This window comes from Setaria viridis, chromosome 6 (genome assembly GCF_005286985.2).
Source record: "Setaria viridis chromosome 6, Setaria_viridis_v4.0, whole genome shotgun sequence".
NCBI lineage: Eukaryota > Viridiplantae > Streptophyta > Magnoliopsida > Poales > Poaceae > Setaria > Setaria viridis.
Genome location: NC_048268.2, coordinates 7,947,944 through 7,972,295, shown reverse-complemented (window position 1 = coordinate 7,972,295; position 24,352 = coordinate 7,947,944). Strand labels below are relative to the sequence as shown.

At 46.0% G+C, this 24,352-nt stretch overlaps 1 protein-coding gene and 1 pseudogene across 1 annotated transcript; both read left to right on the top strand.

Annotated features, from left to right (window-relative positions):
* Positions 1 to 1,356: 1,356 nt before the first annotated feature.
* Positions 1,357 to 11,271, top strand: LOC117859831 (cyclin-dependent kinase G-2-like; annotated as a pseudogene).
* A 3,981-nt stretch (positions 11,272 to 15,252) lies between these two features.
* LOC117860559 (adenosylhomocysteinase) lies at positions 15,253 to 18,266 on the top strand. Its single transcript, XM_034743875.2, has 3 exons — positions 15,253 to 16,047; positions 17,015 to 17,551; positions 17,629 to 18,266. The coding sequence occupies exons 1-3, from the start codon at positions 15,337 to 15,339 to the stop codon at positions 17,836 to 17,838; spliced, it is 1,458 nt and encodes a 485-aa protein (XP_034599766.1). The 5' UTR covers positions 15,253 to 15,336; the 3' UTR covers positions 17,839 to 18,266.
* The last annotated feature ends 6,086 nt before the right edge of the window (positions 18,267 to 24,352 follow it).

Sequence of the window (24,352 nt, the reverse complement as noted above, 5' to 3'; positions counted from 1 at the left end):
GTGGGCGGTAGGGGCAGCAAGCACCGGCGGTGGCAGAGTGTGGACCTGCGCGTGCCGTGCCAAAAAGATCGTCTCTCTTTCTTTCTCTCTCAAAAGGCAATCCAATTTCCTCCAAAAAGGATAAAAGTACAGATAAACCATAAAAAGGAAGAATTCACCAGATCCAAGAGCCTCTGAAAATTCGCTGGCACATCTGGATCGGATTTTACTATACATTGCCACATTGTCCCTTTTTCTCAGCTGGGAGGTCGGCCGGAGGAGGCCAAAAGCTGCGGTGCCCCGGGCCGGCGCTGCTGCCGAATCTGCCGGCGCGGCGGTCCCTCCGGTCCCGGTCTCCACTTCCATTCACCTCGACATGCCAAAAATCTGTCAGTATACCAGGTAGTACTACTACTCAGTCGCCAGGCTATTTTCCAACAAATGAAATTCAATTCAATTCAACAGCCTACCCTGATTGATGGAGATGTGTTTACGCACCCTGGCACAAGGGAAAAAGCCTATATATTCTCCCGCCACCCCCGTTCCTTTTCCCAGCCCATCCCGGCCCAGCCCGACATCTGTTCTTGACCCAAGCTGGCCCTCCCTCTGCCAGTGCCACTACGGAACTTGTGTCTCGTATGGTAACGAAAAAATTACAGTGTGGCATAATATCCATTATTCACCATCATATTAGAAAGTGTCCCATTATGTTTTTTCTCAGCTAGTGTCCACATGGAAATATGGATATACGAGTGCAGAGCAACATATATATGACAAATTATCGCTCCTCAAAAGAAAAGCCGCATCACAAAATTAACTAAATATTCTTAAAAATCTGTCACATGTGGAGATCCAGTACCGGGCTACCAGTATTGAGCCCGATTCAACCTAGTTCAAAATCATATAACATTACGTCACATATGATCTTAATGCCTTCACAATCCAATTCAGCCCTATCTAGTTTAAAATCATATAATATTACGGTCCGACCCTTATTGAGCCCGATTCTTAAATTTGCTAAGCTAAATTAGAGAGCCCTCTACCAACCCTAGCTAACAGCGAATGGTCACATAAGTATGGATCGAATTGAGGACGATAAACACTAGTCGAAGTGATTGACATTTGAATGCTCGGTGCATAGGGACAGTGCATAGCACATTTGTTCAGATTAATTAAAGAGTAAAATTTGCAAGTGCAAATTAGACTAGGATATATAATGTTCTTTTCAGTTTGCCAAGAAAAGGAAGCAAAGCAATCACGTTCAACACTTTTACATATGGACCCCTTACATAAAATCTATTTCAACGTGAAGAAGATAAATTCAGGATATTTTGAAAAAACAACCCTCTCAGACGCTTTTGCGAAGTACCCCTCGCAGTACTAGCTCCCCTCGTTCCTTTCTCTCACTTCTCGCCGCCGCTGCTGCCGCTTCTCGCTGCTCATCGCGCGCGACGGCTGCGGGTCCGGCAGGGCTCTCCACTGGCTTCCTGCCCCGACGCAAGGCCTGCTGCGGTGCGCGCTTGTTGCTCCTGTAGCTATTTGGCTGGCTGCGGCGCGGGGGCGAGGGAGTGGGCGGCGGTGTCGGGGGCGGGAGGCGTGGCGTCGCCATACACTTCTCGCATCCTCCTCCGTGCGCAGCCGACGCCCGGCACCCACGAGTCTGCTCGATCTGTCAGATCCGAGCCCCATCCTGGTATGAAGTCTGAACCGCGCTAGAATTTGCCAGGTTTCGGTACGGACCTAGGGTTTGCCGCAGAATCTCGCGTGGGGCTCGTTCAATTCGCCTATGGCCGCTGGGCGCCACGAAGGGTACATGGACTACGAGGCGAGGGAACGGGAGGTCGACAGGGAGGCTAGGAGCAAAGAGCAGCAGCACCACCATCTTGGCGGTCGCCGCCTCGACGGCAGCCGCAGGAAGGGTGGCAAGGACGTCGCCAACGGCCACGATCGCCGCCGCTCACCCCCACCTAGGAGACACCTTGTAAGTAGGCTTGGTGACCGTGAGCCTGGCGAGGTGCTGAGCGGCAGTGCGTCTGATGACTCCAGTGGGAGGCCGCATGGAGGAAGGAGGGAGAATGGCATTCCCAGTTCTAGCAGGGAGGGCAAGTCTACAGCGGTAGGTGCAGCGGCCTTGTCGCTGAGCAAGAAGAGGAAATTCTCACCTATAATTTAGGACAGGGATAGCCCAAAGCCACCACATTCTGATGCAGGAAGGGGCAAGAAAGTGGCAAAATATGTGCCCGTTGAGCTCCCTCCGCCTCCGTCGTTGCCTCCGAAAGACCATGTCCCAGTGAGATTAGCTGGGGAGAAGTCACCTATGGATGTGGAGCCTACTGTAGGTACAGAGAGTGCTGAGCTGCCGGAACATGAGGAGAATAAGGTGGCAGAGGAGGAAAAGGAGTATCCAACAGCAAGGAACATATCAGCTTCAAGATGGGTTGATGCTAATGACGATGAGAAAGATGGTGCGGCACCAATGAAGAAGAAAAGCGCATCACCTGCAGACTCCTCTGTGCCGAGCTAGTGGAAAAGGGCAAGCCCAGAACTTGGTGAGGTTGTGGTCAGTGATATATATGGAGGAAGGACCATGTCTAGGTCATCTAACTCAGGGAGAATGGGTAATGATGAGAAAGAAGATTTTGATGTAGATGAAGATGACTATATTGATGTCGACAGGGGGCAGGCTACTGACAGTGATGCACGAAATAGAATGTCAGATACTGACTCAGAGGATGAAGCGCGCAGACCTGAAACCCCTAAACCAGTGAAGGCACCACATAGGTGTATCAATATGCTTCAAGGTTGCAGAAGTGTTGATGAGTTTGAGAGGCTCAACAAAATTAATGAGGGCACATATGGTGTTGTATATAGAGCAAGGGATAAGAAGACAAATGAAATTGTTGCGCTGAAGAAGGTAAGATGGAGAAGGAGCGAGAAGGTTTCGCATTAACCTCTCTAAGGGAAATAAATATCCTCTTGTCTTTCCACCATCCTTCGATTGTGGATGTTAAGGAAGTAGTAGTTGGAAGTAGTCTAGATAGCATTTTTATGGTTATGGAGTACATGGAACATGACCTAAAAGGTGTCATGGAGACAATGAAACAGCCATATACCCAAAATGAGGTCAAATGTTTGATGCTTCAACTGTTAGAGGGTCTAAAGTATCTACATGACAATTGGGTACTTCATAGGTAATTATTGTTTACCTTTATTTTTGTTTGCATATGTAGAATCTGCTATTGTGTTGCTGATATGCACCCACCATTACTTCAGGGATCTGAAGACCTCAAATCTTTTGTTAAATAACCGCGGTGAGTTGAAAATTTGTGATTTTGTACTTTCTCATCAATATGGGAGCCCACTAAAACCTTATACTCAACTGGTTGTGACTTTGTGGTACAGGTAGGTCATCGGCCAACATTAGATTCCTCAGCGGTGTTTTGATTTTCTTCTAAAGTTATTCATTGAGAGTTTTGTTTGGTCAACCAAGGACTCACCTTTATTGCTCCTTGTGGCTACAAGGTCCCAGAACTATTGCTAGGAACAAAGGAGTATCCTACAGCTATTGATATGTGGTCTGTGGGTTGTATAATGGCGGAGCTTCTGGACAAAGAACCATTATTCAATGGAAAAATAGAGTATGAATAGCTGGATAAGGTATTTAATTTGTCCTGATCTCCTATAATCCTGCAGCTCTTGATATAACTTTTGTTAGTTGGTATCTCATGTTGAAGCTACTTCTTTGGCAGATATTTAGAAAACTTGGCACACCTAATGAGAAGATTTGGCCTGGCTATGCCAAATTACCCGGTGTGAAAGTTAATTTTGTCAAACAACCGTAAGTGTCTCTACATTTGTACTTTTTTCTTTTATTGATATTTTGCTGTGTGCATTTTTTGTTTGACAGTATCGATTTTTTGGTCTTCTCAGGTATAACAGGTTAAGGGATAAGTTCCCAGCTGCATCTTTTTCTGGACGACCGATCCTGTCTGAAGTTGGTTTTGATCTGTTGAACAATCTGCTAACTTATGACCCTGATAAGGTCCAATTCATAATCTCCAATTGGCATTTAATCATGTGTTGTATTCTCACCATGCATACTTGTTTGAGCGCATTTGTTTCTCTCATACAGCGTATATCGATAGATGATGCTCTGAAGCACAAATGGTTCTCTGAAGTTCCTCTTCCTAAATCCAAGGATTTCATGCCAACATTCCCTGCACTTAATGAACTGGACAGGTAATTTTAAGTCACGTTTCCCACTTTGGCGTAATGTTACATGGTTCTATTTCATACAGCAAAAATTGATTTCATATAATTTTATTAAAATACACGGGCATATCAAACGGTACCTGAAGAGTCCTGACCCTCTAGAAGAGCAACATTTGAAAGAACTACAAGGGAACATAGGCAACCGTAGACTTTTTGGCTGAACTAGAACCACTTGCTTGGGTTCCTACTAGTAAACTGTTATACTTCACCCTGGATCAGTGAGATCAGATCTCTTCTGAGGTGAGATGTGCCATGGACATTAAGTATCACATCTTCTCGGTGTCTAGCAGCAACTCATAGTGTTCTTTAGCAGGCTTGGTGCCAGTTTAAGTGGATAAAGTTTCTCCTTATGGGCCATCATAGAAATTTTGTCGCAGGAATTAACACTCCATCTAGATTGATCCTAAAAGCAAATATAATCTGCCTACTTCAAAATGTGTGGTGCGTTGGCTTTTATTTGGTTACACCAGTTTCACATTTGGAATTCAAACTTTTGTATGTCAAATATTCCATATTGGTACGTTGTAAACAATGTTCAGAGCATTGGATTAAAATGAAGCATCATCATTATTGTTATTCTTTATGCTCCTCGTGCCTTTTCTTTTGATCTTTGCATTTTGTTTGCAAGAGACGAAAGAAGCGCAGGGGAAGGATGTCTTTCGCTTTTCACCAAATCACCAGGAAATCAATGGACATTAATACAACTTGGAAGGTAATATGTTCAAAAGCCAATTGCTACAAGTGATGTATTGCTGACTATAACCTAATTTTCATGGAACTTATCTTTGTTCCTGAAAGATCACTCATATTTGTATAAAATGTGTGATCTCGTAAGACTATTTAGGTGAACAGACTTAATATTAATGTGACATCTTTCATTTTGATGTGTCTAGCATTTAAATTTTAGAGGATCTGCTTCCATGTCAAATTCTAAATAATAAGTTGAAAAGGAAAATGATTGAAAGAAATGATGAGAAAACTGAGCTGAGCGAGATATTTCTTGCATGGATGTTTTTCTCCTTGCCATCTCAACTGCAAGAGATTAGTGACATTTCATATCCAAGATCAGAGCGCTTTTCTGCAATTATTCTCACTACCAAGATATATAGGTGGATTAATTGTGAGATATGCCCATAAAAAAAAATTGGAACTTGAACTTAATGTGTGGATCTAACATCTGCCTGATAGTTTAAATCTTGATGTTGTTAATTTTGGCATCAAAGAGAGAAACTATGGTAGATTCCTTGCTATTCATCATGCAGATGTAGATGTTGAATCCTTAGAAATAAATATTAGATTCTTGTTCTTGTAGAGATAGGATTGAGGGAAACACCACACACCCTAATGAGGGGGGTTGACCTTATATATATATATATATATATATATATATATATATATATATATATATATATATATATATATATATATATATATATAGCCAATGTGGCTTGATATACAAGGAATACAATCAAGTATACATGAAAAGCATAAATCAGCTATACAATCTCCAATACCCACCCGAAGTCGCAGCGGGAGGATCTCGGACGCAAAGACTGGACCTAAAGTCAGTGAACAGCTGAACTAGTAGGCCTTTCATCATGATGTCCGTGAACTGATGGGAAGACGAGACATGGAGGACCCAGACCTATCCCAAGGCGACCTTCTCGCGGACAAAGTGGATGTCAATCTCAATATTCTTCATGTGCCGGTGATGGACCGGGTTGGCTGCCATGTAGACAGCGCTCACATTGTTGCAGTAGACAATTGTGGCCTAAGCGAGAGGGACGTGGAGCTCCTGAAAAAGCTGGCAAAGCCAACAACACTCGGCAACAACATGGGCCATAGCCCGGTACTTAGCCTCACCGCTGGACCGAGACACTGTGGTCTGGCGCTTGGAGGACCAAGACACCAGATTGTCCCCGAGGTAGACGCAGAAGCCTGAGGTAGAGCGTCGAGAGTTCGAGCAACCATCCCAGTCCGCATCAGAGTAAGCGGTCAGGGACTATACAGGACCGGGGTGCTGATGTGGAGCCCGGAGGAGAGGGTGCCCTTCACGTAGCGCAGGATGCGCTTGATCAGCGTGAGATGGGGCTCGCGTGGATCATGCATGAAGAGACACACCTGCTGGACCGCATACATCAGGTCGGGTCTAGTCAGGGTGAGGTACTGAGAAGCCCCTACAAGGCTACTGTACTCAGAGCCATCCTTGAGCTTGGCGCCATCGTTCGCCGAGATCTTGGCATGAGTGTCAACAGGAGTCGCCGTAGAGTGACACTCAGCCATGCCGGTGCGTTAGAGAAGATCCAGGGCGTACTGTCGCTGAGACAGGACCAGGCCATAGGCAGAGCGCGTGACGAAGATGCTGAGGAAGTGGTGGAGATCACCGAGGTCCATCATGGCGAACTCAGAGTGAAGACAGGCCATGATGTACTCGAGTAGTGTTGAGGACGAGGCGGTGAGGATGATGTCATCGACGTAGAGCAGCAGGTAGGCAATACTCGTACCCTCTTTATAAACAAAGACTCTTTGTAAACAAAGAGGGAGATGTCGAAGGTGGAGGCGGCGAACCCAAGTTGGTGTATGAAGGAGGCGAACCGCTGGTACCACGCCCGTGGGGCCTACTTGAGGCCATACAAGGATTTCTGTAACAAACAAACATGGTCAGGGGCGGTGGGGTCGACAAAGTTGGGAGGCTGCTGACAGGAGACGGTCTCCTTGAGGTGGTCGTGAAGAAATGTATTCTTCACGTCCAGCTGGTGGATCGGCCAGGCACGGGAGGTGGCGATACTGAGGACAGTCCGTATCATCGCCGATTTGACAACCAGGCCGAATGTCTCATCGTAGTCGATGCTGTGTCACTGGGAGAAGCCGCGAACCACCCAGCGCGCCTTGTGTCGGGCAAGTGACCCATTGAAGTGGAACTTGTGCTTGAAGATCCACTTGCCCATCACAACATTGACGCTAGGGGGCCGCGGAACGAGACGCCAAGTATCGTTGTTGATGAGAGCCTGAAACTCATCGGCCAACCCGCTACGGTAGTTCGTCGGGAGCGGCGAAGGCGATGTCAAGAAGGCTGTGGCCGTGAGGTTCCTATACTGCACCCGCTGGATGGCCCCAGTTGTAGAACGAGTGACGGGGCGGTATGGTGTAAGAGCTGGCGCCGGTGCTGGAACAGGCACCGACGGAGGGATTGGCGTCTGCTGGTGCCACAGGCGGAGGAGCAAGAGCCGCCTGATGCGGACGACGGTCGTAGATGAGGTGGAAGTTGCGCCGTAGGGGTGGGAGCACCGGCCGGTGCGCCCCAGGGGAGGGAGCAGACCCTCCGCGGGAGGAGGCCACGCCACTGGGAGACGTGGAGGAGCTCAGAGCAGAAGCTGGGTTGCCGAGCACGGCCATGGACCTGCCTGGTCAGGGCTGGAGCGGTGCGGCCAAGGGCGCTGGGCGCACGATCGGGCCGCATAACAGGATGGCGGGGTCGTCGTCGGTGACATCCTGCAAAATAGCGGGTGAGGGCTGCAGCTGCTCAACGTCCGGGGACAGAGCGATCGTGGCAGCAGCAGCAGGAAGGCCGGAGGGGCTTGACAAGAGGAAGTCAAGCTGGGACAGAGGAGTGGGGTGGGAAGAAAAAGGAAAAGAGGACTCGTCAAAGACAACATGCCAATAAATGATAACTCGGCGAGTGGACAAGTCGAGGCAGCGATACCCCTTGTGAGAGGACGGGTAACCCAGGAAGACACAAGTGGTAGAGCGAGGGGCAAGTTTGTGGCATGCCGTGGCAGAGATGTTAGGATAGCATAAACATCCAAAGACGCGCATGTGTGAGTACTCGGGGGGCTGCGCATGGAGGAGGCGGAAAGAGATGTCATTCTAGATGGCGAAGCATGGTCGCCTATTGCGGAGATAGGTAGCAGTCGCTAGGGCCTTAGCCCAATAGGTGGCGACCATGTTGGAGTGAATCAGCAGGGTGCCATTGTTTAAGGTGCAGAGGACACGTTTAGCTTTCCCATTTTGTGGAGAGGTGTAGGGACACGAGAGGTGCAAGTGAACACCTCGAGAGGTCAAGAAGGACATGAGAGTCTTGTTGACAAACTCGGTCCCGTTATCTACTTGGATGCTCCGAACGGGTAGGCTAAATTATGTTTGGGCATAGGCACAGAAATTAACAATGTGTGTGGGAACATCGGATTTGTGAACCAGGGGAAAGGTCCAACAAAAATGTGAGTAGTCGTCCAGAATAACAAGGTAGTAGTGGTAACCAGATATGCTAGCGATGGGGAAGTCCAAACATCACAATGCACTAGTTCAAAGGGAGTAGTTCTGCGTGAACTAGAGGATGAAAATGGTAACCGCACATGTTTGCCTAACTAACACGAATGACATAAGGTATGAGTCCCTTTATTACAAATAATAATGGAGGAATTATTTCTAAGTGTGTCGATGGCGGTGGGACCAGGATGACTGAGACGAAGGTGCCACAGGTTGGAGGAGATGGCGAGATCGGTGTGAGGAGCCATGGTGCTGGTGGCTGGAGGGATGGTGTAAAGATTGCCGGCACTATTGCAGGGAAGAATCACGCGTCTGGTCGGAATATCCTTGACAGGAAAACCAAGAGTGTCAAATTCTATAGTGCAATTATTGTTCCTAGTAAACTGACGAATGAAACTCAGGTTACGAATTAAGGATGGAACAATAAGAATGTTATTAAGGTGAAATTGCGACGTATGGGTGGAAAGGGTAGAGTTGCCACGGCACGAGATGGGTAGGGTTTGACCATTGCCTACTGTGATGAAGGAGTGAGAGGAGTGTAGGCAAGAGAGGAGAATACCATCCGAGGACGCCATGTGGCCGTAAGCTCTTGAATCTACGACCCAGCCGCTGTTCTGCATCGCCATCTGGTTGAGGGCAGCAACAAGCCCGGCCTGATCCCATATTTGGGCCGGAGGGGACACCTGGAGAGGAGCAAAGGCCATGTGGGCCTGAGGAGGCGGCCCAAGGAGCCCTGTAGTGGACGCACACTAGCCCCCACCTCTGCCAGAGCCATACTGGCCGTTGGCCTATTGGTGGCCCATGTTGCCATATTGGCCGGTCCCTGGACTGAAGCACATCCATGGGCCAGTCGGTCGAGGCGGGCCGCTGGCCTGCTGGCCGCCGCTGGCAGGCGACTGGAAGCTGCTGTCGGCCTACTTCCCCTTCCACTTCTTCTTGCTACCGCCGCCGCCCTTCTTCTGATGGAAGCCGCCGCCGCCGCCGGTCTGGACAGAGCTAGAGGCGGAACGACACCCGCCCAGGCTGGTGTAGGAGGAAGACGATGAGCTGGTCCCCGCAAGGAGAGCGGTGGTGTTGGTGACCGTCTCCTCGTTGGCAAGACGAAGTTTCTTCAAGGCGAGCATGTCGCGAGCTTGAGTAAAGGTCGGGAAGCCAGCGGTGGAGTTGGCGATGTCATCGGCGGTGTTGGAGTAGCGCAGATTGAGGCCGCGAAGGAGGTTCAGCACCAGTTGGGAGTCCTGGACAGGGTGGCCGACGTCGTGGAGGGCGTCGGCGAGGGTCTTCATGCGCTGGCAGTACTCCAAGATGGAGGAGTCCCTCTGCATCATGGAGTGAAAGTCGTGGCTTTGGAAGATCACTCGGGATTGCTTGTTGGCACGGAAGAGGCCTTCAATGGCGAGCCAGAGGGCCCGGACGATCTGCTCGTTGTCGTCCATGGCGAGGTCGAGGACGGAGTCATCGACGGAGCTAAAAATCCAGGAGCGAATGCAGCAATCCGCTTGATCCCAGTCGGGGTCATCGGGACGAGGTGCTGCCGTGCCGTCGATGTGCGATTTGAGGCCGAATTTGCCGCACATCGACTTGAAAGAGGCCCACTTGGAGTAGGTGGAGTTCTTCATCGTCAGGGTCACGGGGACATGAGATTTGACGCAGACGGTGACATAGGGGTGGATGATAGCCGGCGGCGTGGCGTAGAGGATGAAGCCACCGCCACTGCCCTGCGTCGTGTCGTCGCCTGTCGCAGGGGAGGATTCGGAGCCGAGCACGGGTTGAGTGCCAGCGCCCGTGGCCGGCGCGGTGCCGGCACCCATGGCGAGCGGGGTGCCAGCGCCGAGGGCAGGCATGGTGCTGGACATGGTGGATTCGGCAGTGGAGGCTTGAGACATGGACGTCGGGGAGAGGAAGGGAGGGACGCCGCCAAGAGGACGGCGCACGGGGAGGGGAGGACGCATCGCGATGGAGTCGCAACGCGGTTTAGGGTAGAAAGGAGCGGAAGGAAAGGCCTGGGACAAATTGATCCCGGTCTCTTAATACCATGTAGAGAGATAGGATTCAGGGAACACCACACGGGGTTGACCTTTAATATATATAGCCAATGTAGCTTGGTATACAGAGAATACAATCAAGTACACATGGAAAGCATAAATCAGCTATACAATCTCTAATAGTTCTGTATCCTTCCTAGTCAAGTGGGCTAGTACTTAAATAAAAGTCTTTCCACTCTGAAATCGTTATACGTGACTGAGCATTTTGAGCATATGCGTGACCATGGTTTAAGTTGAATTCATGCATGCGAATACATGGTGCTTGGTGCTAACAAAAATGCTCAGGGTTCTTGTGTTCTTGAGCAATGTAGTTTACTTGTTGCTTGATGCCCCTGCACGCAGGTTTTTAGTAGCCTTGCCTGGGAAATTGCTTTTTTGCCATTTGACTCATTAGCTGGTGATCTGTTCCTGTTATGTATTGCACCTGGTAATAATTACTTCTTTATACCACCCAAGAGCTGGGAGAGTTTGTTAAACTCACTCGATTGTTGTATGACACATCTGCAGCTAAGCTGTGGCTGCTTCAAGATAAGGAAGCTTGATGGCAGTCAGCTTGTTGTACCTAAGTGACTAAATTTTGTGGAGGGCCTTCAAAAGTGTTCGTCTTTTACTATTGAACCATGGTGGTCAGTGTACTATCCTTCCTTGTACATTAATATAACCTTCTAACGGATTTGGAAATTATTTTTCTACAATTTTTGTTTGCATAGGTAGCTTATGTTTACTTGAGAGTTCTAACCTAGCTTACTGAAAAGCACAAAGCGAAGTGGTTCCCCATGATAAATAACAGTGAATCAGGTGAAAATTAGTGTGTAGAGTATAGCTATATGTCATGTGCCATTTGATCACATCCTTCTGAAGTTTTTGGTGAGCTCAGATTACCGCACAGGTAACATTCATGTAGGCTGATTTTTTCTTCTGTTTTCAACTTACACCTGCAACATCCATTTAGACAGTTACTGTGATTGGGGAATATTATCTTTGTTCATTTGGTTTAGACGCACTGGTTCACAGATTTCAGCTTAACCAGCCTATTTTGTTCCCGCCCAGCTTTACGGGATACATAATTGAGAATCTAGCACCCTGCCTGCAAATATAGTCACTGGGACATGGTTTTTGCTAATAATCCAGGCCTGAGGCGAAATGTTAAGGATGTTCGTCATGCTAGTTTTGTTGGCCTCTAGAGCCAGCTTGTCATATTAGTAGTTTTTTTTTTGTCATATTAGTAGTTAATAATCCAGGCCTTAGACTAGTGCAATATAGCTGCCCTCCAGTACGACGTGACAACATAGGTCCTACGTTTGCATCCAATTCGGAGCTCCTCGACATCTTAGCACAAGTCGGGGTTGAGCTGCATTTGCACCCTGTTGTGCTTCATGATCGGCCCAGGTATAGCAATTGGACTGTGGATTGCGCTGGCCTGGCCTGCAGGTGCCTAACGAATTGTGCTCTCACTTAGGCTTTGGCTCAATGCACCCCTTTGCCTCTCTATTATCATTACACCTAGGCTGCCAGTTTCGGTCCAGCGCTTTTGGTTGGCATTTCAATGATCTTTCTTCTGGTGTGCGAGCACCCATATCTCTTTATGGGTGCAATATTTTTTTTTTCAGCGGCCATGGAGATGGCTTTGGAAATCGACATGCGAGAGCAACTGAGCTTAGTGTGCCCACCACTCCACATGGATAAAAAGGGAAGCTTTTACATCATCAGAAAGGAAACAGGGAGCTCATGTAATACGCTCGAAAATTTAGTGTAGTATAGTAGTGCGTAGTGGCGTGCGTGTGCGCGTGGTCGATGTATAGTAGTAGTAATGTACAGTTCCATGTGTTTGTGTTTGGAGTTTGGAGGGAACCATGTACTGGTAGCTTGTCATTATCGTCACATTTCGATTGATTAGATTGGCAATTGGGCTGGGCATTGAACAAATCACAAATGTTAGCCATTGGTGTGGCACCTGCTGCTGGCGGTTCGTCAACCACGAGGGTACATATTTGCCCAGCCAAAATTAGGGCAAGCCCTTAAACTTTGCACTCGTTTGGTTGAAAGTCAAAAAAAATTTTGACTATCACATCAAGTGCTTTCTTGCCCAGGTTTTGGCAAAAAAAAAAAGTTATCATGCCCACGTTTTGGCATGCCCTAGATTTGGCAGCGTAAGTTTTGGAGCCTAACCAACCACGCTCATAATTTCAGAGAAAACAAAATGTGACTCACGGGTCACGGTTGAGCTGCCATGAATTGCATCCATTCACCAGCATAGGAGAAAGTGTGTCCCATTATGTTTTTTTTCTCCAGCTAGGCCCCACATGAAAACTATTGATGTACGAGTGCATTATAGTGCAGCAGATGGCAAATTATTGCTCATCAAAATTGTAAGTTGTTTTGACTTCATATATACTATTATGCATCTAGTCATACACTATATCTAGATGCATAATAATATATATGAACTAAAAAAGCTAAAATGACCTACAATTTGGAACGGAAAGAATATTCTTTAAAAATCTACCATATACAAAGATTCAATATTAGTGATGATGGTCGCATAGCACGGATCGAATCGAGCATGAAACACACAGTAGACACTTGCTGAAGTGATTGACATTTGAATGCATAAGGGCGACAAAAGCAATCCATAGGCAATAAACAACACATGTAACCTACCCTTATACATTGTGCAACTAGTCCATAAGGCAGTCCTTAGCAAAAGCTACATATATACATATGGGTTGCTAAAAAATAAACAAACATTAATCACTCTCCCGTCACACTACCTCTCCCATGCTGCTCAAGCATTGGTTACATTGGTCTTGCCCTTACCCCACCGTAAAGAACCTGAACCACTCACCCTTGGTTGGTTTCCTCGCTAACGGACACGATTCGCCGCGGGTAGGTAGAAGCCAACTGCGGCGCCCCGTGGGCCCGGCCCAGCCCACGCGCACGGACCACGCCAGCCACGAGGTCCACGAGAGGGACAGGCGCCAGGCGCTGTCGTAGCGTGGTGTTCCCAAGAAAAGAAAAGAAAAAGGGAGCCCGGCCCGTCGGCTGTCGAGCACCCAGCCGGAAAAAAGAATGCTTTGGTTTGGTTTCGGACCGGAAAGCATCGGGGCAAAGATTTTTTTTTTGAAAGGAAAAAAAGTTTGTTCCGTGCACATAGCTTCTTCTTATTTAAAAAATTGTTGACGTGGGCCACCACCAGCTGCAAGCCTGCAACCTGCAACCAAAGCACAGCTAGCTACCACCAGAAATTTTTGGAGAATAGGACAATAGTAGGCTGCGGAAAATTAGCTTGACATGGCACCTCGCGAGATAGCGATGTTGGGAGATCACCAGCCTCGTCGATGGATCTCAGCCAAAAGCTTGGCTTGAAAAATCTAGTGGACTTGGCTGCGCACATTTTCGGCGAGCGATCGACCCGAGCAACACACGTCATGGCGAAAAGGATGTTTCGCTAGGCTCATGCTTCTCGAGCCTCAATCCAAACTGATGTGGCAGGATAATGGCTTCTTCTCAATTCAGCCTCATAATGAAAGCACTTTGAAATTCAAATTCTTCTATCCTCAAATATGAATTTATTACTCTCTCTCTCTTTCAATTTATTTTCTTTCAAAACACAACGCAAATATGGACACATACTCGTTCCTATAAATACATGCACATACACCCTATCTCTATGAATATCTATGAGGCACTAGATTGGTACATCTTAAGTGACAAAGTCACAGGTGCCGGGTACGAAGGGGTATATATTTTGTCACTAAAAATTAAATAGCTGAAAGAAATATAAGTACCATGCCGAGTTGAAGATTTGAATTCGGGTGGGCAGATTTCCCACTACAAAGATATCTTTTATCTTTAGAGGTCCCGATGTCATGTAATGAATGTTAGAATTACACATTTTAAATTGAAATATCTATATTTTGAAACAATGGACAGATAGAAATGCAAACCCAAACCCCATTAAAAGAACATGATAATGCAACAGTACTTATGGTCAACAAGGAGGGCCATTTGCACGCACGACAAACAAGACGGAATGATGGGAGTTCTGGTGGCAATAGCGAGTGCTTGTGGCGCCGAAAGAGCTGCAATGATGGGGTGGTAGTTGCACAGAACCTTAGAAAAGGATAACATGATGTAGGTGGTGCCCAACATGATGTAGGTGGTGCCTAACAGGATAAGTGATGTTGGTGGTGAAAAGGACACAGTGAGCATACGCCACCGCTGGATTTCTGTAATTCTAAGTAACAAAACTCATCAACTGAAGTTAGAAAAAATATTCTATTTCATTTTTTTGTGATGTTGATTTTGTTCACTTGATACCACTGCACAATAAGAAAAATCAAGCACAACTTTCTAAAGACTTTTCATACTATATAAATACATCTTACAGGAAAGGAGAAATTGCAATATGCGAACAGGCTCCCACTATAAAAATTCAAAAATACCACTGAAAATGTTGCTAGGGTAACCCTTTTTCTTCTGTCAGTTTCAAAAAAAAAAACTTTTTCTTTGGTTGACATGAGATGTAGCCCCACCACTGACAACAAAAATAGACAAAATAAAATAAAATCTACAAAAACCCCTCACCCACTCCCCCCACCAATCCCGTTCAGATCCGACGGGCCGCTTCCAGGATCCAACGGCGCAGCGCCCTCGTCTCTCCCCTAAAACCCCCCCTCCGGCCCTCCCTCCACCTCCACTCCCCCCGCCGTCTCCTCCCCTCCTCCCATTCCCTCCCAGATCCAATCCGCGAGCTCTCCCTCCGCCCGCTGCCATGGCGCTCTCCGTGGAGAAGACCTCGTCGGGGCGGGAGTACAAGGTGAAGGACCTGTCCCAGGCCGACTTCGGCCGCCTCGAGATCGAGCTGGCGGAGGTCGAGATGCCGGGTCTCATGGCGTGCCGCGCCGAGTTCGGCCCGTCCAAGCCCTTCGCCGGCGCCAGGATCTCGGGCTCCCTCCACATGACCATCCAGACCGCCGTCCTCATCGAGACCCTCACCGCGCTCGGCGCCGAGGTCCGCTGGTGCTCCTGCAACATCTTCTCCACGCAGGACCACGCCGCCGCCGCCATCGCGCGGGACTCAGCCGCCGTCTTCGCGTGGAAGGGGGAGACGCTCGAGGAGTACTGGTGGTGCACCGAGCGATGCCTCGACTGGGGTGAGGGCGGCGGCCCCGACCTCATCGTCGACGACGGCGGCGACGCCACGCTACTCATCCACGAGGGCGTCAAGGCGGAGGAGGAGTACGAGAAGACCGGCAAGGTCCCCGACCCGGAGTCCACCGACAACGCCGAGTTCAAGATCGTGCTCACCATCATCCGCGACGGCCTCAAGTCCGACCCCAAGAGGTACCGCAAGATGAAGGAGAGGCTCGTCGGCGTCTCCGAGGAGACCACCACCGGAGTCAAGAGGCTCTACCAGATGCAGGAGACCGGCACCCTCCTCTTCCCCGCCATCAACGTCAACGACTCCGTCACCAAGAGCAAGGTGATTCACGTGCCTGCCTTTGCTTGTCCTTGCGTAGATCTAGATCATGTTTTACCCTTATATTCCATAATTTACCGTTCTGCAGAGTAGCTCTCTAGAAGTAGTATTATGTTGGGTATGGATCTGGGATTTAGATCTCTGTTGGGCAGATCTGTTAATGGAGATGGCTTATTTGTGCTGCCCAGATTATTCTGATATCTGTGGTTCAGTTATCGAGTGTCTCCTAAATTACAGGAATCATGGTCCATGTTGTCGTCCTGTTGGATCTATATCTTGGTCCTTGGGTTGCGAAAGTCTTCTAATATTAGTTTTTTGTTGACTGCTTATTAATAGTAGTCTTATGTTTGGGGGGATGTGATGATACTGACATTACACCACATAGTCTGTAAGTAGAAGCTGTCATTTTTTTAGATTAGTACTCCCTCCATTCTCTTTCAATAGGCATATTTCCAAATCTGAAAAATTCTCTTTTGATAGTCTTATTTCAGTCCAACCATCCATCCGCTTAATGGTTGTCTCGGGTCTGATGCGTGACTCTTCATTCTTCCACCTGAGATGGGCTACATGGGCATCAAGAAGTCTAGGCCTTAATGAATCGCTTGTTTACGAGGACTAGTTAATGGCATGATTAAATGGATGATAAGTAGGATAATTAGGATTGTTTTCCTTGGTCATTGTGCCAACAAGAAATAGTACGATCAAAAGAGAATGGAGTATATGATGCTTAGTGTAATGTATTGTTCCATGTGCCTGATCTAACTTTAAAGTGCCTATACAGTGCATTTCATGGATTCTTTAATGTACTCTTTCTGAAATGTTACTTGCTATATAGTGCATGTAAGCAACTATAATAATTTTGCAGATAAAATATGTTTTCTTCTAAACGGTCTGGTGTATTACTATTTATCTAGTACCATAATGCAACTGTTAAGTTTGACATTACTGATGTGTTTTTACCTCTGAACAGTTCGACAACCTCTACGGTTGCCGCCACTCCCTCCCTGATGGTTTGATGAGGGCCACCGATGTTATGATCGCTGGCAAGGTCGCAGTGGTCTGCGGTTATGGTGATGTTGGCAAGGGCTGTGCTGCTGCCCTCAAGCAGGCTGGTGCCCGTGTCATCGTGACTGAGATCGACCCCATCTGTGCCCTTCAGGCCTTGATGGAGGGTCTTCAGGTCCTTACCTTGGAGGATGTCGTCTCTGAAGCTGACATCTTTGTGACCACCACCGGCAACAAGGACATCATCATGGTTGACCACATGAGGAAGATGAAGAACAACGCCATTGTCTGCAACATTGGTCACTTTGACAATGAGATCGACATGCACGGTCTTGAGACCTACCCTGGTGTCAAGCGCATCACCATCAAGCCCCAGACAGACCGCTGGGTGTTCCCTGAGACCAACACTGGCATCATTGTCCTCGCTGAGGGTCGTCTGATGAACCTTGGGTGCGCTACTGGCCACCCCAGCTTTGTCATGTCCTGCTCATTCACTAACCAGGTAAATACGGCAACAAATACCTTGAAATCATACTGGTCATTGCCTACCCATCATACTAAGTCTTGTGTTTGATACAGGTCATTGCTCAGCTTGAACTGTGGAAGGAGAAGAGCTCTGGCAAGTATGAGAAGAAGGTGTATGTGCTTCCGAAGCACCTTGATGAGAAGGTTGCCGCTCTCCATTTGGGCAAGCTTGGTGCCAAGCTCACCAAGCTCTCGAAGTCTCAGTCTGACTACATCAGCGTCCCAATCGAGGGTCCCTACAAGCCCGCTCACTACCGGTACTAGGCTGCCCAGCATGGCAGGAAGCTCATTCGGCCAGCCGGTTGTGTGGTGTGCCCGTACGAAGACGCTGATGTGCCGTTGCTTAGGAGGAATTATTATGGTCATCGCTTGAGCCTGGTTGAGTAGTGGGGAGAGGAGGGAAGAGATGTTTGCTTTTGCGGAAGAATAATGGCGTAATTGGTCGTTGGTTGAGGTGGCGCGCGTTGCCAGAAACAGTTTCTGATTATCAATTGCAAGCGATTTGCTCTGGTTATGTGTTTTTCATGAATAACTTGCTTTCTTCGAAGCATATTTTAGTTGGATCCTGAGTTTTGCTTACGTTTGTTTTGTAGAGTTGTGTCCAGCAATTTCGTTGGGCCTTCTCAGCTCAGTGTCTTTTGTGTCTCCTTATGCCGTTCTGGAAATGCATTGATTCATGCCTGTTTTGCGAATTCCGATAGAATATGGATGGATTCAGATGAGTTTTGCTGGAGTTTTCGAATGGTGTACATGCTGCGGTAGGCAGTCTTGGAATGCTTCAGCTTGCCTGTCGGGGCTGTGTTTCGGTTGGCAAAATATGAAGTTACTTAAAAGAACCTGATTTGCCATCACCGTCTCTACTCTCTACTAGTCTCTACCAATGGCTCTTCTGTCTGGGCCGCTGCAGGTTCGAGAACAATGCAGCAGGTGAACATGGGCGCTTGGATCCGGCGATGTCCATGGAGGAATTTAATCCTGATCGATCGACCATCGCCTTCTGTGTTTCCTTTCTGGAACTTTCTGTAGCTCAGATGCAAAGCATTTCCTGGTTTATAGTTCTGGGCATATGTGTTGGTTAACATGACAAGAAGTTGATGGGGGTGAGGATAATTTGTTTGTGAATGGTTTTCAATTTGAAAAATGCTTTCAATTTTGCCTGTCCAAGCGCAGTAGCAGCAAGAATTTGAAAAAATGTTTTCAATCTTGAAATTTCTCAGCAGGAAGGCAACCCGGGGCGCGCAGCACAAGCATGGGCCACAGCAACTGCATTGTCGTCTTCGGCGGGTTACTCCAGGCCATCCTCACGACGGGCCAGTCGCCACCCCCACGCCCCCTTCGCGTCGTTCGCCGCCGTGGAGAATGTTACGAAACGGTGTGTCTGACGGACACCTCTATGTACTCGGTGATCTCATCAACAGAGGAAGAGGATTAGCAGCTAGTTAGTATAAGCAGTTAGCACTATGGAGGACATATCCCTTAGTAGATTGTTCCATTGAACAGTTACTTTTTCCCGAACAGTCACGTCCATACAATGCGACTCTTCACTTATATATAATCCAAAGAGATCAATAAACATTAAACAGTTTCCAAATCTCTATTCATTTTACATTCACATTCAACACGTTGTCAGCACGCTCGTGAATAGAGAACAACTGACATGCGAATGCTCCTAAACAACCCATGTTCCTAGGGGGTCAATCTGATGGAGGAGGAATTATGCCTAGTGGATAGTGGTACCACTAATTCTATACTTAGAGAAACAAAGTATTTCCAAACTCTTACAAAAAGATAAGGAAATGTTTTGACAATCGCAGGATGCGATGCTACAATAATTGGCTCTGGTAGTGCCACTATTGTACTCCCCATGGGTACCCAAATTACAATTGAGGATGCATTATTGTATCCCGATTTAAAGCGTACCTTGTTAAGTTATAGAGATATCTGTCAAAATGGTTTTCATATAGAAACCTGTGATGACAATAATGAGGAAATTCTCCTCGTTACTAAAAATAGCGGATATAGCAAACAAATTATTGAAAAAATTGCCTCTTTTTGATCTGGATTGTACTATACATACATCAAATCCGTACCACATGTTACGTAATAGGTAATTTTTCAGAATATTGACGCATTCAAAACTTGGCATGATCGCCTTGGCCATCCTAGTATAGGGATGATGCGAAAAATTATCAGCAATTCTAATGGTCATGAGTTAAATACTGCTAAATTCCTCAAACCTTCAGATTTTATGTGCACTTCATGCGCTATAGGAAAATTGATCGTACGACCATCGCCCGCTAAGATTCAAAATGAGCCACTAAAATTTCTTGAACGCATTCAAGGAGATATTTGTGGTCCTATACAACCATTGTCTGGACCGTTCAGGTACTTCATGGTTCTAATAGATGCATCTACTAGATGGTCTCATGTGTGTCTTTTGTCCACTCGTAACCATGCATTTGCAAAAATTACTGCTCAAGTTATTAGACTTAGAGCACATAATCCTGAACATCAAATTCAATCAATTCGAATGGACAATGCTGCTGAATTTTCCTCAAAAGCTTTCAATGATTATTGTATAGCTTTGGGAATTCAAGTTCAGCACTCTGTCCCATATGTCCATACGCAAAATGGTTTAGCAGAATCTCTTATTAAAAAAATTAAACTCATTGCACGACCATTATTACAAAATTGCAACCTACCAACCTCAAGTTGGGGTCATGCAGTCTTACACATTGCTAACTTAATACAATTGCGACCAACTGCATATCACGCAATCTCCCCATTGCAATTAGTACGTGGGAATATGCCAAATATTTCCTATCTGCGAAAATTCGGTTGCGCTGTATACATACTGATCTCACTGCCTAAGCGTACCTCTATGGGCCCACATAGGAAACTTGGTGTCTATGTGGGATATCAATCTCCATAAATTATCAAATACCTCGAGCCTCTTACAGGGGACTTATTCACAGCCCGATACGCCGACTGCATATTTAATGAGGACCATTTCCCGGCATTAGGGGGAGACTTCAAGTACCAAATAGAATGCTAGGAAATCATCTGGAATGCTCAAGGCATTTCCCCCTCAAATCCACGTACTCTAGAGACTGAACAACAAGTTCAGAAAATCATAAACTTGCAACATATTGCAAATAACCTGCCAGAAGCATTTACTGATTATAAGGGTGTCACTAAATCCTCTTATCCTGCTCGCAATACGCATGAAAGAGTGGAGGTACCAATAAAAACCATTCAACTCCCACTTCCAAAGAAGAAGGGGAAAAGTATGGCCGCTCCTAAGGATAATGCTCCAAGTGAGCATCCGAGGATATCGAGGACTAAGTCCTCCAAATAAATAAATCCAAGCGAACCTCAAGTTGGTAGACAACCAATAGTGGATAAAAATCCAACATCAGGACAAAATCCACAACCCAGATCAACGGTGCATCCAAATTATGATCCTGGGATATCGGAACACCCTGACTCCATAGTTTTGGGAAATGTAGTCAAATAATGGGGTGAAAGAAATTTCCATCAATTACATAGATTCAGGAGAATCATACGATCGTAAGACTACTGTTGTCGACATATAATTCTCCGCAGCAATTGCAGAAATCTTTCTCAATGATCCAAATCCCAAGACCATGGCAGAGTGCAAAAAGCGCTCGGACTGGCTTCAATGGAAAGAAGCAATTCAAGCTGAGATAGCCTCGCTCACTAGAAGAGGGGTATTCACATCTGCAATACCTACACCTTCCAAAGTCTTTCCTGTAGGCTTTAAATGGGTTTTCATCCGAAAATGGAATGAGAACAATGAGGTGGTGAGATATAAAGCGAGGTTAGTAGCACAAGAGTTCACGCGGAGACTCGGCATTGATTACAATGAAACCTATTCTCCAGTAATGAGTGGAATTACTCTCCGATACTTAATATCATTGGCAGTTCAAAATCATCTATCTATGCAGTTAATGGATGTGGTGACAGCATATCTATATGGATCACTTGATTCGGACATATACATGAAGGTTCCCGATGGAATCCAAATTCCGAATCCAAACGCAAATCGCAACATGTATTGTGTAAAACTACAAAAGTCATTATATGGCTTGAAGCAGTCGGGACGAATGTGGTACAACCGACTGAGTGAATTCTTTCTAAAGAAAGGATACACTAACAATGATGTTTGTCAATGTGTTTTCATTAAGAAATCTCGAACGGGATTTTGTATTATATCCGTGTATGTTAATGATTTAAATATCATTGGCAGCCCAAAGGATATAGAAGAAGCACGCAAACATCTAAAGATGGAATTTGAGATGAAGGATTTGGGTAAGACCAAGTATTGCCTAGGCTTACAATTTGAGCACCATCCTTCAGGAATTTTAGTGCATCAATCAAGCTATATCCAGAAAATATTGGAGAAATTTAATATGGATAAATCATACCTTAATAAAACTCCAATGGTTGTTCGTTCCTTAGAAATAGGGAAATATCCATTTAGACCACGGGATATTGGGGAAAACATGTTGGGACCAGAAATCCCATATCTCAGTATCATTGGCGCACTTATGTATCTTGCAAATTGCACTAGGCCTGATATCATATTTGCAATGAACTTACTGGCTAGGCATAGTGCGAACCCAACTCGCTGTCATTGGACGGGAGCAAAGTGTATCCTTAGATAACTTAATGGTACAAAGGATCTTGGTTTATTCTTCAAGAAAAATCATAATCCTAGTATGATTGGTTATACTAATACTGGTTACTTATCTGATCCTCATAACGGAAAATCCCAAACAGAATTTGTATTCCTACATGGAGGTACAGCTATTTTATAGAAGTCTTCTAAGCAAACTATGACAACAACCTCTACTAATCATTTTGAAATTATTACTCTATACGAGGCATCACGAGAATATGTATGGCTTCGCAGAATGATTAACCACATACAACAGTCATATGGTATTGGTTCAATTGAATCACCTACAATTATCTATGAAGATAATTCCGCTTGTATTACACAGATGCAAACATGTTACATAAAGAGCAATATCACTAAACATTTTGTTCCTAAACTGTTTTATCCCCATGAATTACAAGAAAGCGGGGAAATAAATATCTTGCAAATCAAGTCATGTGATAATCTCGCTAATCTATTTACTAAGTCCTCACCAACTTCTGTATTTCAAAAATTGGTACATGGAATTGGTATGTGACGACTTCGAGATTTGCCAGAATCAGGGGGAGATATCTCCTAAATATTAACCTATATACTAGCATCATATTAAACTCTTTTCTTTCACCAGTTTTACTCACAAGGTTTCTAGTTTTTAATGAGGTAATATTAACATAAGCATGTGTCATATTTCCTATTTTTCCCACCGGGTTTTTTTTTGGAAAATATCAAAGACACAAATTGCTCTCACAACTTATCCATAATTTTTCCCTTAAAAGGTTCATGTAAGTTATCAAGAGGCAATACCAATAATATTTTATCATATTTTCTCCTAATTTTTCCACTGGATTTTTGCAGGAGTTTTAGCAACATATCAATTTATATTACTCCTCATATTTTTTCTAAAATGTTTTGGGGGGTAATCTATATGTCGTATCTCCAATATTTTTCCCACTGGATTTTTAATGGGATACCAATGACATGGTGATTTATTTAAATCACACTCATATATGCTATTTTCTTCTTATTTTCCTATAAGGTTTAAAGGAGTTTTATAGTGTATTTGTACATACATATTCCTCATATTTTTCCCACAGGATTTTTCTAGTGGAATCCAAGATACATCTACATTGATCTCAAAGAAGATTCGATTAAGGGGGAGTGTTACGAAACGGTGTGTCTGTTCCTAACAGACACCTCTCTATACTCGGTGATCTCATCAATCAACAGAGAAAGAGGATTAGCAGTTAGTTAGTATAAGCAGTTAGCACTACGAAGGACATGTCCCTTTGTTAGTAGATTGTTCCATTGAACAATTACTTTTTTCCGAACAGTCACGTCCATACAACGTGACTCTTCACTTGTATATAATCCAAAGAGATCAATAAACATTAAAGAGTTCCCAAATCTCTATTCATTTTACATTCACATTCAACAGAGAACACGAGAGCCACCGGCACGCCGCACATGGAAGCTGGACATGCCGATGCTATGATCATCGCCGCCTGCTGGCAGCAAGCTGGGCCGCGGGACGCACGGCGGCAAGGTCAGCGGTGGCCGGCGAGCGGCGGATGCCATGCTCGCCGCCCCCCAATTATTTTCAGTTTGGCCCTGAGGTTTACATTTAACCCCTAATTTGGATCGCGATTATTAATCTCGATCCGACTATTTGCGGATGTACCCCTTAATTTTACAGATAACCCCCTATATTGGATCGCGATCCAAATATTTTCATATCAACCCCTGCTTTGGTCTGGGCCGGCGCTTCCGGCTCTGTTCCGTCCGCCGGCGGCCGCCACCGGTCTGAATCGTGAAGCTCCGACGCGGATCATCCAAAGCAAACATTCGCCCCATTATTCGGCGGTAGGCGCTCGATTTATAAGCATCCGCGGCGATTGTGGAGAGCCTCGCCGCCGGCGTGCACTCCATATCCTCCTGGACAGGACAGCGGCAGAACGCGGTGGCCGGAGCCTGTGTAACTACCTACTAGGAAGATCCGTCGTTGAAATGTTTCCTTGCTCTATTTTCTTTCAGCATTGACATCCTGATTATTTCTTCTGACATGCTATTTGCAAGCCTCACATGCTATTTGATAACAAA

Bases quoted from the DNA above. Each gene is read 5' to 3' on its own strand.
- LOC117860559 (XM_034743875.2), top strand. From the start codon at position 15,337: ATGGCGCTCTCCGTGGAGAAGACCTCGTCGGGGCGGGAGTACAAGGTG. The intron at 16,048-17,014 runs GTGATTCACGTG...ACCTCTGAACAG, and splicing joins ACTCCGTCACCAAGAGCAAG to TTCGACAACCTCTACGGTTG. The intron at 17,552-17,628 runs GTAAATACGGCA...TGTTTGATACAG, and splicing joins CCTGCTCATTCACTAACCAG to GTCATTGCTCAGCTTGAACT.